Genomic DNA, 15397 nt, shown 5'->3' with positions numbered 1-15397 from the left:
TTTCCCCAGGTGGTTCTAATGTGCAGCCAAGGGTCAAGAGCCAATGCTTTAGATACTTTCTTCTCTTTTTCTTTGGTGTTTTCCAGGATTATACTATACCATAGGATAATTCCTTGCTTTTTACTTGACTTTTGAAACTTACATAATGGCAGGTGTTGAGAGTTTAAAATGCTTTTATGATCTCATTAAAGCCTCACTATGATAAATTTAGAAAAGTATTATCATCCCCATTTTGCAGAAAAGATAGCCGAGGCTCAGAAAAACTACACCTTAAGTAAAGGGTAGACTTAAACCAGGGTATTCAGAATCCAGTCTTTCTGTTTCTATTGCATTTCTAGCAGAAACTTCCAACCACTGTTTAAATACTTAAAGGTCTTCTCTTGCTGCTATGTTTTCTACTGATACAGCTTTATGATCTGTTGAGAAATCTTTGCTCATTGTTCATCTGGCTGAACCACTTGTATATTTCTTTTTATATTTCTTCCTTTTATTCTGGCTCTAATGCTCTTGACCATACTTCCACCCTTAGCTATAATTTCTTGAAATGCAGTAGCCATTTTTCAATCCTTTTTTTTACAGTTTTTTCTTTTATGAAAGAATATACCCTTTCCTATTTTTTATTTCAGCAGTGAGTCCCTGCCACCAAGTCTTTGTGGTATATATGAGTTTGTTTAATACTGAAAACTAATCTTATAACTGCAAATATCCATTGTTGTCCAAATCTGTTTTAGTTCCTGAGTTTGGATCTTGAGAACTTGGATATAAGGGACACCTGTACTTGAGGTAACCTTTGTTCAGTTCTCTGTCTGGAAGGATCAAGGAGCTCTGTATCAGAATAACTCACTTTTCTCTGTGGCCAGACATGAACACACGAACAGGTTGTGTGCGGTGTTCTCTACTCTTCTTCCCGAGTTGTGTTTCCATCCTGGAAGGAAACTCCTTTCCCATTGCTTCCTTCCTTTTCTGTCTTTCTCCTCTCCCACCAGGGTCCCAGCTCCATCTTGCTGAGGAAGGAGGCGGGGGCAGTGCATTTGGAAGATGGGAGTGGAGGGCATTCTAGGCATAGGGAAAGTGTGTGAAAGTCTGGAGGCCTTACTGTCTCTTTCAAGGGCCCATAGTTGCCACGGCTGGCTAGTACTGAGGGCCTGTCTGCCTCATATGTACTATTATGTGAACAGACCTCCCCGCCAGAGGTGACAATAAAAGGAGGAAAGGCTGAATGAAGGTCATAGAGAACCCCGTTGAGTGTGGCTGTGTTCTGTACCCTGGCATGGAATTCTGTTGTATGGACACTTTATCACTGTTTTTTATGGGTCATATCTGGTTTTACAGTATTCATCCATTTGTACCAATTTCATCCACTATGTTTTTAGTTAATTATTCTTCATCAACTTAGGTGTCCAGAAAGTCAAATACAAGAGATGAAGCTTTTCTCAAGACAAGTGCTTATCATTCTGTTCTTTCCAGCACAGTCCAGAAACCAAGTTTCACTTTTAGATACCATCTATGAACCCAGCTGTTTTTTTTTTTTTTTTTTTTTTTTAACACTTCATCTTTCTCTTAAGATGTAAATATATTGTCCTCCCAAGTCCTTCTGTTCTTTCCCAGAATCACTGAAAATAAATTCTACATTCCTTCTGGCATAGAATCAAGGAAAGTGAGTGATGATTTGCTTTGATGCGTTTTGGCAAGCCACCTTTTCCCCAAAAGAGTAAGCCAACTCCTGATCAGTGATGTCAGACCGATACTGCCATGTCCATTCCCCATGGAAGGAAATCACCAATGGCCATTACTTTGTCATCTTCTTGGAGTCAGGTAAAGGATGTCTTGAACCAGTTACTGTCTTTTTGCTGGAGCCCAGGATTCTGCTTCTGTACTAGGGCTCTGTGGAAAGAAAGAGCCTCATGTCTAGTTTTATAGCTCCAGTTGGATAGACTTCATTCTTTTCCTTTTCTGGACCATGCTTCCAACTCATTTTTTTTCCCCTTTAAGGGGAAAAAAAAAGTTCTCTGTAGTTCTAGTCGTTAAGGTTTTATTTGAAGGGTAAAAAGAAATTTTATGAGGCTTGAAGCCCCTACAAATGTGTTTGACTTTTACTTTATAGTAACTAGATGTTAGGGATCATCCTGAATGGAAAATTAGAATGATGGTTACATTTATTTGTAATAGGATGTAAAGGATTTAAAGCAACAGATTCAGTTTAATGTTTTTACAAACCAGAATCATACCCAAATTCTATAAAATAGACACAGATGTGTAAGGTTAATTTTAAGAAGGTTCTTCTCTGTTTTTCATAGAAGTGACAGATTTAATTTTAAACGATTTCTCAGATTGTAGCAATGCTTATATTTACAGATGACATATTCTAGTGATAATCAACTTTTTAAAAAACTGCAAAAATACGGAAGTATTAATTTTAGGACATCAAATAAACCAAGATTTATTGGGAAGAAAAAATCATAAAAGACAAACCAAAGCAGTGTCAGATGTGGCCCAAAAGAAAAACCAAATCACTTGCTGGGACTCTAGGGGCAGAGCTTGGGTGAAGATATGGGATGCCAGGGTCTCTGTGGTGGTCCAGCTCAACTGCTTCATTGTATGACCAGGAGTCAGGTTTGGTGAGTTACCTAAGATAACCATCCATGTGTGGCAGAGCCATGCTTGAGCCCAGGTTTCTTGACTCCTACTTGTGTTTCTTCCTTCTGTAACACACGCTAAAGGATGGTTACTAGGTTATTCTGTGTTATGGTTTGTCTGGGGAAGAAGTAAAGTAAATAGTCCCTTGGGTCTCTGCAGTGGGAAGAAGTCACCATTGTGAAGGGAAAAAGGAGCCTTTGTGTTGTGTATGTTCAGTGAGGTTTCCTTTAAAATTTCATTTAGTTTGAGATATAGTGATTTAGGGCGGGGTTGACCCAGAGCAGTTTTGGCCCTAGTTACAGAGGGTTGTGGAAGTCCTGTTGCTTATTTAGTCGTGCCCAACAAAAATCTTGTTGAGCAGCTTCAGCACAGTACCTTTTACAGAGAGATTGGAGGATAAATGCTGGATGAGTTGAAGTGATAGTGGCAGGAAGCATAAATCAGATTTAATGCAATCCTGATAAAGAACTGAATGTTGTCTCCACCCTGAATTTGGTGGCCACCGTGCATAAAATATCTGCTTTGACACAAAAAGAAGCATTTGATTTCAGCTAATTTGTTTCTTAGGATACATATACTGAGAACTACCTCTCCCTCCCCGTTGGGAGTAAATAAGGGAGAGGGTCCTGAACAGAAGCTTGTTATGCTTCTAGCATTTTGTGTGCCCCAACTATATGCCATGAGATTTGTCTTTACCCTTGCTGTACCTAAAACTTCCTCTTGACAATTGGCCTCTGCTTCCTCTGCAAAACAAACAAAGTTTCCCTGCCTTCCTGTCTATAACTTCTCTGAATCCATAACTATCCTTACCTCCTTCTCTTCTGTCTCTCTTACCTCCTGTTTAAGATAGTTCCTCTACCTCTTTTCTGAATCCTTCCTTCTCCCCTTACTGAAGAATCCTCTTTCTTCAAGTATCTCCTTTCTGTTAGCTTCTTCCCTCAGCACTTAAATCCCTCTGTCCTGTAGGTGCCCCCTCCAGAGAGTTACAGCATCTTTTCTTCCTGCCTTTTATAACCATGCTTCTTGTATATGAAGAGTGGTCTTCTTGTAACCATTCAATTTCCTTACCTTTTCTTCTCCTTTAGCCTCTTTGATCAGTGTCACTGAAATTGCACAGGCAATCAATCTCTTAATTTGCAATTCCAAAGGACCCATCTCTGTGCTTGTCTTACTTGACTTTTCTGTGGTGGTTTACGTCGTTGTTTCCATCTCCTTGGAGGTTTCTTCTCCGTCAGCTTGTGTGATGCCACTCTCTTCTGGCTGCTACCTCTTATCTTCTTCTTGGGCTTCTTTTCTGTGACTTGTCCCTTCTATAAGATTCTGCCCCAGCTGCCTCCTTTTCTCATTAAATGTTCCCTATTTCTTCTATGCTCATATGATAGGTGTATGTGCTCTGATTTAACTTTCCAGCTCAGATCTCTTTCCTGAGCACCAGACCTAACCTCACTTGAAATCCTGTAGGTACCTCAAACTCAACATGTTCAAAGCTCTGCAGTCCCCAGTCTCTTCCTCAGTTCCTGATTTCATTATGCACCAAAGTCCGAAACTAAAAACCTTGGTGTCATCCCCGATTTCTTCTTTATATCACTCAATATAGTGTCACCAGTCATCTCTCTCTTCCATCCTGAATCAGCCACAGGTTTACCTGCTAGTGCTGATGATGTTTTTTTTTACGGATCCATTTTTCTTTGCTAGGAGTTCTCTTTCTTCTGTAGCTAACTTTCTTCCGCTCTTCATGCCAATGGCTTTAGTTTTGATTCTCCTAAATGAGAACATAATCATGGCCGCAAGCCAAACCATTTCAAGATGGAGTAAGATGTCAAGTATATAAAATGCTACAGGGAGAATGAGAAAGGTGAAGACTGAGAAAGAAGAAATTAGATTTGGTGATGTGGGTGGCGTCTGACCTCTGGGGTAAGTTTTGTAGTGTAGTGAAGACTTTTCCCCACACCCACTCCGCCTTTTGTGTACCTGTTTCTGAGGTGGCACCCAAGTGGTATCCTTCAAGTCACTTGAAATCTTGTTTGTTACCAGGGTCCTTTCTCTCCCTTGTTCACTTCGTTCAGTTAGTGAGTTTTGCCAGTGACACTTGTGTATTCTCATTTGCGTTGCTTTGATTTTTTCCTCCTTAAATTCAAATTTTGTAGATCATCTTTTTGTTATTCACATCTAATTGATCATCATGTTGTGATGGTTCTTCTTCATAATTAAAAATGTATCCCTTCTTTTCATCTCTGTTATCATTAATTGGAAAATACAATGGACAGTTATTGGTTCTTTGGCTTACTTTGTCATTCTTCAACTTTTAATACTATTGATCACTCTCTCCTTCGTAGCTCTCTTCTCTTGACTCTTGGGACTCCATTCTCTTGATTTTCTTGCCACATCTTTGCTGGCCTTTTCTTAGGCTTCTTTTAGGGCCCCCTAAATATAGAAGTCCTCTGGATTCTGTCCTCTGGCTTGATCTCTCATGATCTTGTCTGGGCAGTCTTAGCTGTACTCATGATTTCAAGTACCACCCATCTGTTGACCCCCAAGTCTTTGTCCTGAGCGCAGACTCTTCCACTGAGTGCCAGATCTGTTTTTTTTAGTTGTTTGCCAGGTACTTCCATTTGGAGGTTCCACAGAACTTCAGATATAGTGGATTCTAGTGGGAACTCATCATCCTCTTTTCCAGACTTCTTCCTTTTTTATTTTGTCTTGATGAAGGGAACCACCAGTGACCCATCATCCAGATAAGACACCTGAATAACATTAATGCCTCCGTCCTCACTTTCCACATTCATTAGGTCACAAATCCTATTGATTCTACTGCCCCAATTTTGAAATCTCTCTCAAATTTGCCCTCACAGACTTAGTTTAGACCCGTATTGTTTCTTGCCTGATCGTTTGATTTGTCTCCTAACTGCTCTCTCTGTGCAGTTGTCTCCCCTCCTTTCTCCCTACTTCCAAATCCAATACTCATAGCTAAAATATGAGTGCTTATTATATATCATGTACATGTGAAATGTTTTATATGCATTCTCACTTAACCATCACACTAAATCATTATTATCCTTTTTACTTTGGAGCAGAGTAGGCCAGGCCTCACAAATAGTGGTAGGACAGAGAGATGTGAATTCAGGCTATATGCTCCAGAGCCCATAATCTTAATGTTAATTAACCAGTTCACCTACAGCCTTTTGTGGCCACCCCTCTTTGCATACTCTAGTTTGGAAGCAAGTCACTGCCACAGTCCATATTCAAGGTTGTGGGGCGGTGGGGGGGGGGGGGCGGGCGGTTAAGGTCCAACTCCTGGAGGGGGGATTATCGACATAAATTATTCAGAATTCTTCTTTAAGGAAGATTTGTCTCTTCCCACTTATTTATTCACTCAGTCATTTACCTTACGTAGACTTCGTTATTTTATACTTTGGTTTATAATCTAATACTATGATACTTATTTAACCAATTCTCATTTTTTTTCTTTTACTTTTTAAAAAGTTGAGGTATAATTGACATATAACATTAGTTTCAGGTTAACAACATAATGATTTGATATTTATAACAATTCTCATTTTTAAGATGTTCAAGTTATTACCAGTTTTTTGCTATTAGTGAATGAATATCTTACAAGTCTTGGCATGCTGTTTTGATGGTTTCCTTTACATATATTCCTAGAAGTAGGATTGTTGGGTAGGTGCATTTAAAAGTTTTTGGTACATGGGTGAGGTTTTTACATTGAGCATCTGTTTTCATATTTGCTGTCTTTCCAGGAAGTACTCTCTAACACCCTTGAGATCTTGCGTTCCTCTTTGGGATTATGAATAGTTTATCTTTAAAGCCAGGAACTCACAACTATTCATGCTGATTTATTTACCTGTGTAGAGTATTGTGTCAAAGAATGCACTGCAATATCGGGGAAATTCCCAGCATGACGCCCAGGAGTTTCTGCTGTGGCTTTTGGACCGAGTTCATGAAGACCTCAATCATGCTGTGAAGCAGGGTGGCCAGCCTCCTCTGAAGGTAAGGGCGCGCCCTCAGGGCAGTCAGGGAGCAGTGAGTGGCTGCGGCACAGGCAACCGGTGAACCGGTGAACCTAGTGAGGAGTGAGTGTAGATTCTTCTCCCAAACCTCCTCTGAGGAGTTGTTGCAGTTTGCAGTTAGTTAATATAGTGAAATTGACTAAGCTCTGGGTGAGTATGAAATTCATGGATACTTAGAGACTATTTCCCGTTTACCACTGTGCTGGCAGTGTCAGATAGGAGCTTACACTCTCATGAGAGGGGACACATTTGCATGTATGACTAGCTTTAGACTGACATTAAGGGATTCCATCTCACTAAACTGTTTTTAAAGCAGAAATTTGCTTTCTATTCCAATGAGACATAGTCTATAGATCATTGGAATGTGAATACACAATCAAAAAGGAAATGTATTGATGTCTCTGCTGTTAGGATTAGATTTGAGTGTAGGAACTGAACCCTTAGAATATACTTACTGAGAAACAGTGATTCATTCTCAATTTTTATTTATGGAATCTTAGTATGATGGGTAAAATGATTTATATAATGGAAATAAAGTGTTCTCTCACAGCTTCAAAAATTTTTGATAATTCTTTTCTGTACCTCAAATGTATTTTATTTTATTTTTTTATTATTATTGTTTTATATCTTTATTGGAGTATAATTGCTTTACAATGTTGTGTTAGTTTCTGCTGTACAACAAAGTGAATCAGCTATACGTATACATATATCCCCATATCCCCTCCTTCTTGAGCCTCCCTCCCACCCTCCCTCCCCATCCCACCCCTCTAGGACGTCACAGAACATTGAGTTGATCTCCCTGTGCTATGCAGCAGCTTCCCACTAGCCATCCATTTTACATTTGGTAGTGTATATATGTCAGTGCTACTCTCTCACTTCGTCCCAGCTTCCCCTTCCCCGCCCGTGTCCTCAAGTCCGTTCTCTATGTCTGCATCTTTATTCCTGCCCTGCCACTAGGTTCATCAGTACCGCTTTTTTAGATTCCATATATATGCGTTAGCATACGGTATTTGTTTTTCTCTTTCTGACTTACTTCACTCTGTATGGCAGACTCTAGGTCCATCCACCTCACTACAAATAACTCAGTTTCATCTCTTTTTATGGCTGAGTAATATTCCATTGTATATATGTGCCACATCTTCTGTATCCATTCATCTGTTGATGGACATTTAGGTTGCTTCCATGTCCTGGCGATTGTAAATAGTGCTGCAGTGAACATTGTATATACCTCAAGTTTTAAATTTCTAGTTTTGGTAAGTTGTTAAAGTATTCTGATTCAAGGTCCTTTGTGCCTGAACATTCTGTACTATCATATGACTATATGCTTGCGGCTGACTTTCCCACCAGATTGAGACGTACTCAAGGTCAGGCACTGTGTCTTATTATCTTTGTATCTTAATGCCCTTTGCATTGCTTTCTGCACGTGGTAGCTGATGCCCAGTAACTGTGAGGGGGAGGGACATGAAAAGGTTAAGTAAAATGTGAAGTAGAATGACTAGGCCCAGATAAGCAGCAGAGGTAATAGGTGCCAGACAAAAAATTCTCTTTAGGCAGGGGAGGAATTGGTACTTTTGAATAGTTGGGATTATTTCCTGGAAGAGGTTGGAGGGGGCCCTTTGAGAGTTGGAGGGGGATTGGAGCACTCTGGGGAAGGACTGCCCGACTGCCTGGATGGGGTGGAGAGACGGATAAGCACTGTGTCTGGGAGAGCCTGTGAGGCGATGAGTCCATGTGACCCACACCCTGGCATCTGTGTTCTGGTTCCTTTAGCAGATGTCTTTCCCTGAAACATCTGGATCTGATGCAGATCTTGTAAAGGAGGTCAAGGACATCTGTGACATTTTTAGGCTCATCTTTAATCAAGAACTGGCACTTTTAGTTTGTGAAATTGTACTTTATTTTTTTTTAGCCACCATCAGAGACTGATATGATGCCCGAGGGACCATCTTTTCCTGTCTGTAGCACTTTCGTACAAGAACTTTTTCAAGCCCAGTACAGGTACGAGCAAATTAAAATTTCCCTTATGTTGTGTGCTTATGTGGTTCTAGGTGATCTTAATGTGAGTGTCTTACATTTTTATTTTTGCAGATCTTCTTTGACATGTCCTCATTGCCAGAAGCAGAGCAACACTTTTGATCCTTTCCTCTGCATTTCTTTGCCAATTCCACTACCCCACACAAGGTAAGAACAGAGTTAATAAAATTAAGACTATATTCCTATATGTTCCTTTTCCTCTGTAGGCTCCTGTTGGGGCTTCTTGCATATTTAAACAAGTAATAGGATTAGTGATAAATTGAATACAGGCATTATTAAAGCCTTATAGAAATTTATAAATGCCTGTCTGAGTTTGCAGGGTGAGCAGGTGCATGGGGCAAGCAAGTCTTTATGGTTGGTCTGGTTGTAGTCTGTTCTGCCTATAGGTCATCCACCTGTATAGTATGGGGGCCGGAGAAGGTTGTTGAATGCCTTCTAGAGCCTCTAGAGACCTTACGTTCCACTTTTAATTAGCTGCTTTATTTGAACTGTTCCTCGAAATTTCTAGGAGTTACGCTGTTATAAAGAAAATACAAAGCACAGAACCAAGTGTTGATATGCTGTATTTTTGTTGTGTTACCTTTGTTATTATGCTGTATTGCCTTTTCCAAAGAGTTCTTGATTGTTGTTTGATAGTTCTACTTAGGTCCAGCTAAAGGTGTGGGTTAGCTTTAGTTTTGTTGATTCCAGATCGGGGTTGTTCTGCTTCTATATTTTAGTTGAAGTAAGTGACTAATAAGAATATCTGACTTTGATCTGTACAGGCCTCTGTATGTCACTGTAGTGTATCAAGGGAAATGTTCTCACTGCATGCGGATTGGTGTGGCCGTGCCTCTGTCTGGGACTGTCGCCAGACTTCGGGAAGCAGTGTCTATGGAAACAAAGATCCCCACTGATCAGGTAATAAGCTTGCTAAGACCGATTACACACGAGCCACAAAAGTGTTGCTTTCTTTTCTTCTGGAATTTTTTAACAGTTCTCAGCCAAACATAGTTGGAGAGAAATTTAAAACCAGTTGTTTCTAGCGTTGAGGGAAAAATAAAAAATCAGGATCCAAAGGAGAAAAATATACACAAAAACTTCTCATGCTTCATCTAATTGTATATATATATTTAAAAGGAAAAGCTATGACTTTACACCAAGACCTTCTTTCAGCTTTGTTTATAAAGTATAATTAGTTAACCCCTCTTAAATCATTCTGTGGATGCTAATGTGGGCAATAGAAAGAGCATCCTGTGGTATTTGAAGGTCAGAGAGGCTTAGAAAACTCAACCAGTGGCTCTTGAAAATCCCTTCCCATTATGGTGATAAGAATGGGCCTATTTCTAGTACAGTACATATAGGTGCTCAATTTGGTTTATTTTCTGATTAAAGCTAGGCTAGAGTCTCTTACCTTGTTTAGATAAGAGAAGGGAAAGTTGTACCTCCTCCCTTTCTTTTTTGGGTAAATTTTTTATAAGTAGTTATATTGACCGAAAATAATTTTGGCCTGTTTGTGACTTGACATACTTTTGCATACTCTTTTACTCAATTCACTGTTGGGGTTTTATTTGGAAAAAAATTCCCTATTTAAAATTTACCAAGGAAAGATGATTCAGTGGCTGAATAGCTTTCCCTAGATAACTTCTGGAAGCTGCTGTGTAATCATGTGACTAATAAAGGTGTTTTGTACTTTGGCCCCCGTGACCTCATTTGAGAAGTTACCACAGTCAAACAAAAACAACCAACAGTGTTGCCCTGATATAGCAAATATCTCATATTTTCATAGGCCAAGTACTAGCAGATTGATAAAATGTTCACATTTTTCCTTACTTTGAGGTGCTCATTGATTTATTTACTTATTTATTTATTTTAAATTCAAGATGAAGGAAAAGACAGAAAGAGGGAGGCTTAGGTGTGTGTCCGAGGCAGATCTGTCTGTATCTTTAAATCTTCCAGTGCTGTCTGGCTCTTTTTGCATTGTTTAAATGAGTGATGTAATTACAAGTTTGTTTTTGACCTCAGCTTGCTGGAGAAAGTGAATTATACTTGCATGTTCACCTTCAGGAAAACAATACGGTCATTAAAATCATTAGAAAAAAAGGCCAGGAATATTTTTCTTGGACTGTTTGTGGAATATGCCACCAAGCTCCTTTCACCTCATCAATTCATAGTATGTTTGTGATAGTAGAGGGGACCTTAGGGGTCCAGTCCAACCCCCTCATTTGAAGGAGGCCCAGAGAAACCATGTGACTTGTTCAAGATCACAGGGCTGGTTGGTGGCAGGCCAGAATTGGAACTTCTTCAAGCTCAGTCCAGTGCTTTTTCACTAGAGGGTGCTGCTGAGCACGTAATGAGGTCTCTAAATGTCTCCATTGTCTTTTTCCCCATCTTTTGTTTTTCTTTCATTATAAAATACTCAACCATTTCAGAAACTTAACTTAGAAGTGAAAGTATCTTGTACTAAGTATCTTAAGAACTAAGGGTTACTAACTTTAATACTGTTGTATATTCATTCATATTTTTTCCTGTGCATGTACTATATTAATATTTTATGAAAATGAAACCGTGTACTCACATTTTTCTTTCCCTACTTTTAATATTTACTTAGGAGATCTTTCCACGTTAGTGCAAATATATGCAGCTCATTTTTTGGAAGCGCTTTATAATTCCAGTAGAACTGTAGTATAGTTAACTAGTTCCTATTGTTGGACATTTGAGTTGATTTCATTTTTTTTCCAATACAAATGTCCATGATTATTTGACATTTTTTAATCTGAAAAGAAGAAAATTTAATGGTAGGAGAAAGTCTCGGAGTCAGATGTGGACTCTTTCCTCGCTACGAGGCTGAGTAGTTGTATAACCTTAGGCAAGTCACTCCATCTCTCTTTAGTTTCTTCCCCCTGTGAAAGAAGGGCCTTAGACTTTGTATCTGCTGAGTCTCTTCACCAAAACTTAGAGGAAACTGTGGATTTAGTGCCACAGCACTCTGAAATCAGAGTATGTTGTTATACAATCATAGAAGATATTGTGCTTCCCAGACTCTCTTATTAAAGGCAGATCACATCGGCTTGATGAGGTGTTTCCAAGCCCTCAGATCCCTGCAGTCCTGCTGGTCTGGAGACGTTCACAGCTGGATTGGGAGATCAATTCATATTGACTTTCCAGTTATCCAACTATTTACATTTTTCCCATTTTTAGATTGTGTTAACAGAAATGTACTATGATGGGTTCCATCGTTCCTTTTGTGACACAGACGACCTGGAAACAGTCCATGAAAGCGACTGCATTTTTGCCTTTGAGACTCCAGAAATATTTAGGCCTGAAGGAATTCTCAGTCAAAGAGGTAAATGAGTATCTGTTTCCATAATACCACCTGGGTTTGCAGGTCTAACAAATGTCTACCCTTTTAGATTATTATATGATGGTATAATTTTTTTAAATTGTGGTGAAGTACACATAACACATCTTTTTATGATGGTATAAATTTTAGGTAACGTATTTCCCTGGCAGAAGGCAGTTCTTGGGAAAAACTTTGTTCCTGGCCTTGTTCTTCAAGATCCTAGGGCTTCTATTCTTTTTGCTCCACTCCAGTGGTTGTCAAAACATCAGTGTCTCCTGGGAACTGATTAGAAATGCAAATTCTTAGGTGCCACTCCAGACCTGCTGAACAGAAACGCTGGGGGCAGAGCCCAGCAATCTGTTTTTAACAAGTGATTCTGATGCACATGAAAGTTTGAGAACCGCTGCTCTACCCAGTCTTACCAGTATTTTCTACTGGTGATTTTTAGAGCTAAACTCTCCACTAGCCCCCACTTTTCTTCTGGTTCCATTCCCTGACTTCCAGCTGTCCACTGGAATCTCTGTTTATAGTCCTACAGGTATCTTACACTGAGTGTTTCTTTCTTAGTTCCTCTTGCGTTTCTTCTGTGAAATACGGCATCACCATCCTTCTCTTCATCCAAGCTGGACCCAAACACTTCTCCCTCAGATTTTGACTTAAATTCACAACTGATCAAACACTGAAGTTTTCCTCTGCATTCTACTGCGACTGACACAGTGCAGACCAGTCTCAACTGGGCTTTTCTAGTAACTTCTTTACCCCTGGGCTTTCTCCCGTTCAGTTATTTCTTCACAGCGCCACCAGACTTATTCTGACATACAGTTCTGACCACGTTACCTGCTTATTGATTTACCAGTGCTTCCCTTTTGTCTGCGATTAAATCCGAATACCTGGGAAGAATGCATGGCCCCTCATGATTTGGTCCTTGCCTTTTTTCCAGCCTCTCTACTATATTCCATTTTCTTCCCCATGTACCCTATCCAAGTTACTCTTTATTTCTGGAACATGCCACATGCTTTCATACTTTCCCTACTGTTCGCTTTGCTAAAAATTCATTTCTCCAGCTCCCGTCTCATTAGCTCCTACTTTGTGTCCCCTAAGGACACCTCCCAATCTCCCCATCCCACCCAGTCCTAAACAGTCATTATTCTACCTCCTGTCTCTATAGATTTCCCTAGTCTAGACTTTTATATGAATGGAATCATATAATATGTGGCCTTTTGTGACTTGTTTCTTTGACTTAGCATAGTGTTTCAAGGTTCGTCCACATTGTAGCATATATCAGTCCTTCATTCCTTTTTATGGCTGAGTATTATTCCATTATATGTATATACCACATTTTGTTTATCCATTCATCTGTTGATGGACATTTGAGTCGTTTCCACCTTTTGGCTATTGTGAAATACTGCTGCTATGACCATTCACGTACAAGTATTTGTTTGAATACCTATTTTCAATTCCTTTGTGGGTATGTACCTAGGAGTGGAAGTGCTGGGTCATATGGTAATTCTATGTTTAACTTTCTGAGGAGTTGCCAGACTGTTTTCCATAGCAACTGCATCATTTTTCATTCCCACCAACAATATATGAGGGTTATAATTTCTCCACATTCTTGCCAATGTTTGTTATTTTCTGTCTTTTTGATTATAGCCATCCTAGTGGGTGCGAAGTGGTATGTCATTGTGATTTTTATTTGCATTTTCCTAATGACAGATGATGTTGATCATCTTTTCATGTGGTTTTTGGCCATTTGTATATCTTTTTTAGAGAAATGTCTATTCAAGTCCTTTCCCTACTTTAAAATTGTGTTGCTTGTCTTTTTGTTTTTGAGTTGTAAGAGTTCTTTATATCTGCTGGATACTAGACCTGTATCAGATATATGACTTGCAAATATTTTCTCTCATTCTGTGGGCTATCTTTTTACTTCCTTGGTAGTGTTTTTTGATGCACAAAAGTTCTTAATTTTGATGAAGTCATATCTAAGAATCCATCACCAAATCCAAGGCCATGAGGTTTACCTGTGTTTTCTTCTAAGAGTTTTATAGTTTTAGCTCTTACATTTGGGTCTTTGATTCATTTTGAGTTAATCTTTGTATGTGGTGTGAAGTAGGAGTTCAACTCCATTCTTTTGCATGTGAATATCCAGTAGTCCCAGCACCATTGTTGAAGAGATTATTCTTTCCTCATTGAATGGCCTTGGTACCCCTGTTGAAAGTTCTTATTTTAGTTCCTCTTTCCCTTCACCTCTACTTCTAGAGGTCTCTGGTGCCTCTAGTCTCTGAACCTTCGGTAATTCTGTATTTTGGGTTGGTCGGCTTTCTGCACTGCCAGCTTAGGATTCAGTTTTGTCTGGTCTACTCATATTTACATTATTATTTTTTTGAGTCTTATTTCAGTTGTCATTCTTTGACTTGGGAGATTTTTTTGTTTATTTTCTAGTTGTGTTTTCAGGCATGTGCTTTTGTTTGTTTAAATTGTTTTCTAATTTTAGTTGCATTATAGTAAAAAATAGCCAATCATCACCTTGTCCAGAAAACCTTTCATCACTTCCCCCACCCCAGACTGGCTGACTGACTTCTGCTCTCCTGTGTTCCAGTGTAGCTTCTGCTAATCTCTGACACTAGCATGTTGTATGGAAATGCTCTGTTTTCTTCTCTATCCTTCCTACCAAACTGTGAAATTCTCTGCAGTTGGGACTACACTTTGCTTTATCTTTCTGTACCTAGCAGTTTAGTGTACTTCGTAATACACAGCGAGAGCCCAGTTAACGTTTGTTTAACTGAAAATTTCCCCCATTCCCCTTCATACCCCAATTGCTTACGGTTAACACTAAGTTTCTATTTATAAATGAATTTGGTGAGGTCCAAGGTTATATAGTCTAGCCAGAGAGTGCCTTTGTTGGAAGAATATACCACTTAGTGAATATGCGTAAGCCTCTGTTCTTTACAAAGGCCTCATCAATATTTTGTTCATGCATATGCGGCTACTTACTGTCTTCCCCAGTTCACCGGTGAGGGAGCTGAGACTTAGAGAGGTTAGGTCACGGGCCCAGGTCACACAGTTGGTAGTGATGGGCCTGGACTATGAATGCGGAGCTTGATTTCTGAGCAGTTGAGTGGTATCCTCTCATCTCCTTGGGAATCCTGATCACTTTTAGCAAAACTGGTCTTCCCAACCTTACTTCTGCCAAGAACCTGGGAAATGAGCCTGTTAATTGTCTCAAATTCAGACTTCTATTTATTTTTCTCATACCAAAGTTAAAAATGGTTGTGAAGTGAAATCTGCTGCTCTTTTGTGATTTCTCTATGGTATTTAAGCTTAAAAAGTTTTCTTCCCTCTAATAGCTTGGTGAAGATTCAGTTCTTCCTTATTTCTAGTT

At 39.4% G+C, this 15397-nt stretch overlaps 1 protein-coding gene across 1 annotated transcript in view; it reads left to right on the top strand.

The window, feature by feature from the left end:
* Positions 1-15397, top strand: part of USP31 (ubiquitin specific peptidase 31) — a 70216-nt gene that overhangs the window by 26877 nt on the left and 27942 nt on the right. The window contains exons 2-6 of the mRNA XM_061208615.1: positions 6505-6642; positions 8572-8660; positions 8751-8843; positions 9461-9596; positions 11877-12021. Of these exons, the coding sequence (XP_061064598.1) occupies positions 6505-6642; positions 8572-8660; positions 8751-8843; positions 9461-9596; positions 11877-12021 (601 nt within the window). The remainder of the gene's footprint in view (positions 1-6504; positions 6643-8571; positions 8661-8750; positions 8844-9460; positions 9597-11876; positions 12022-15397) is intronic.

Source organism: Eubalaena glacialis, chromosome 13, assembly GCF_028564815.1.
Source record: "Eubalaena glacialis isolate mEubGla1 chromosome 13, mEubGla1.1.hap2.+ XY, whole genome shotgun sequence".
NCBI classification, from domain to species: Eukaryota; Metazoa; Chordata; class Mammalia; order Artiodactyla; family Balaenidae; genus Eubalaena; species Eubalaena glacialis.
Note: the sequence above shows the minus strand (reverse complement) of the source record. Positions and strands in the feature narration are given on the sequence as shown.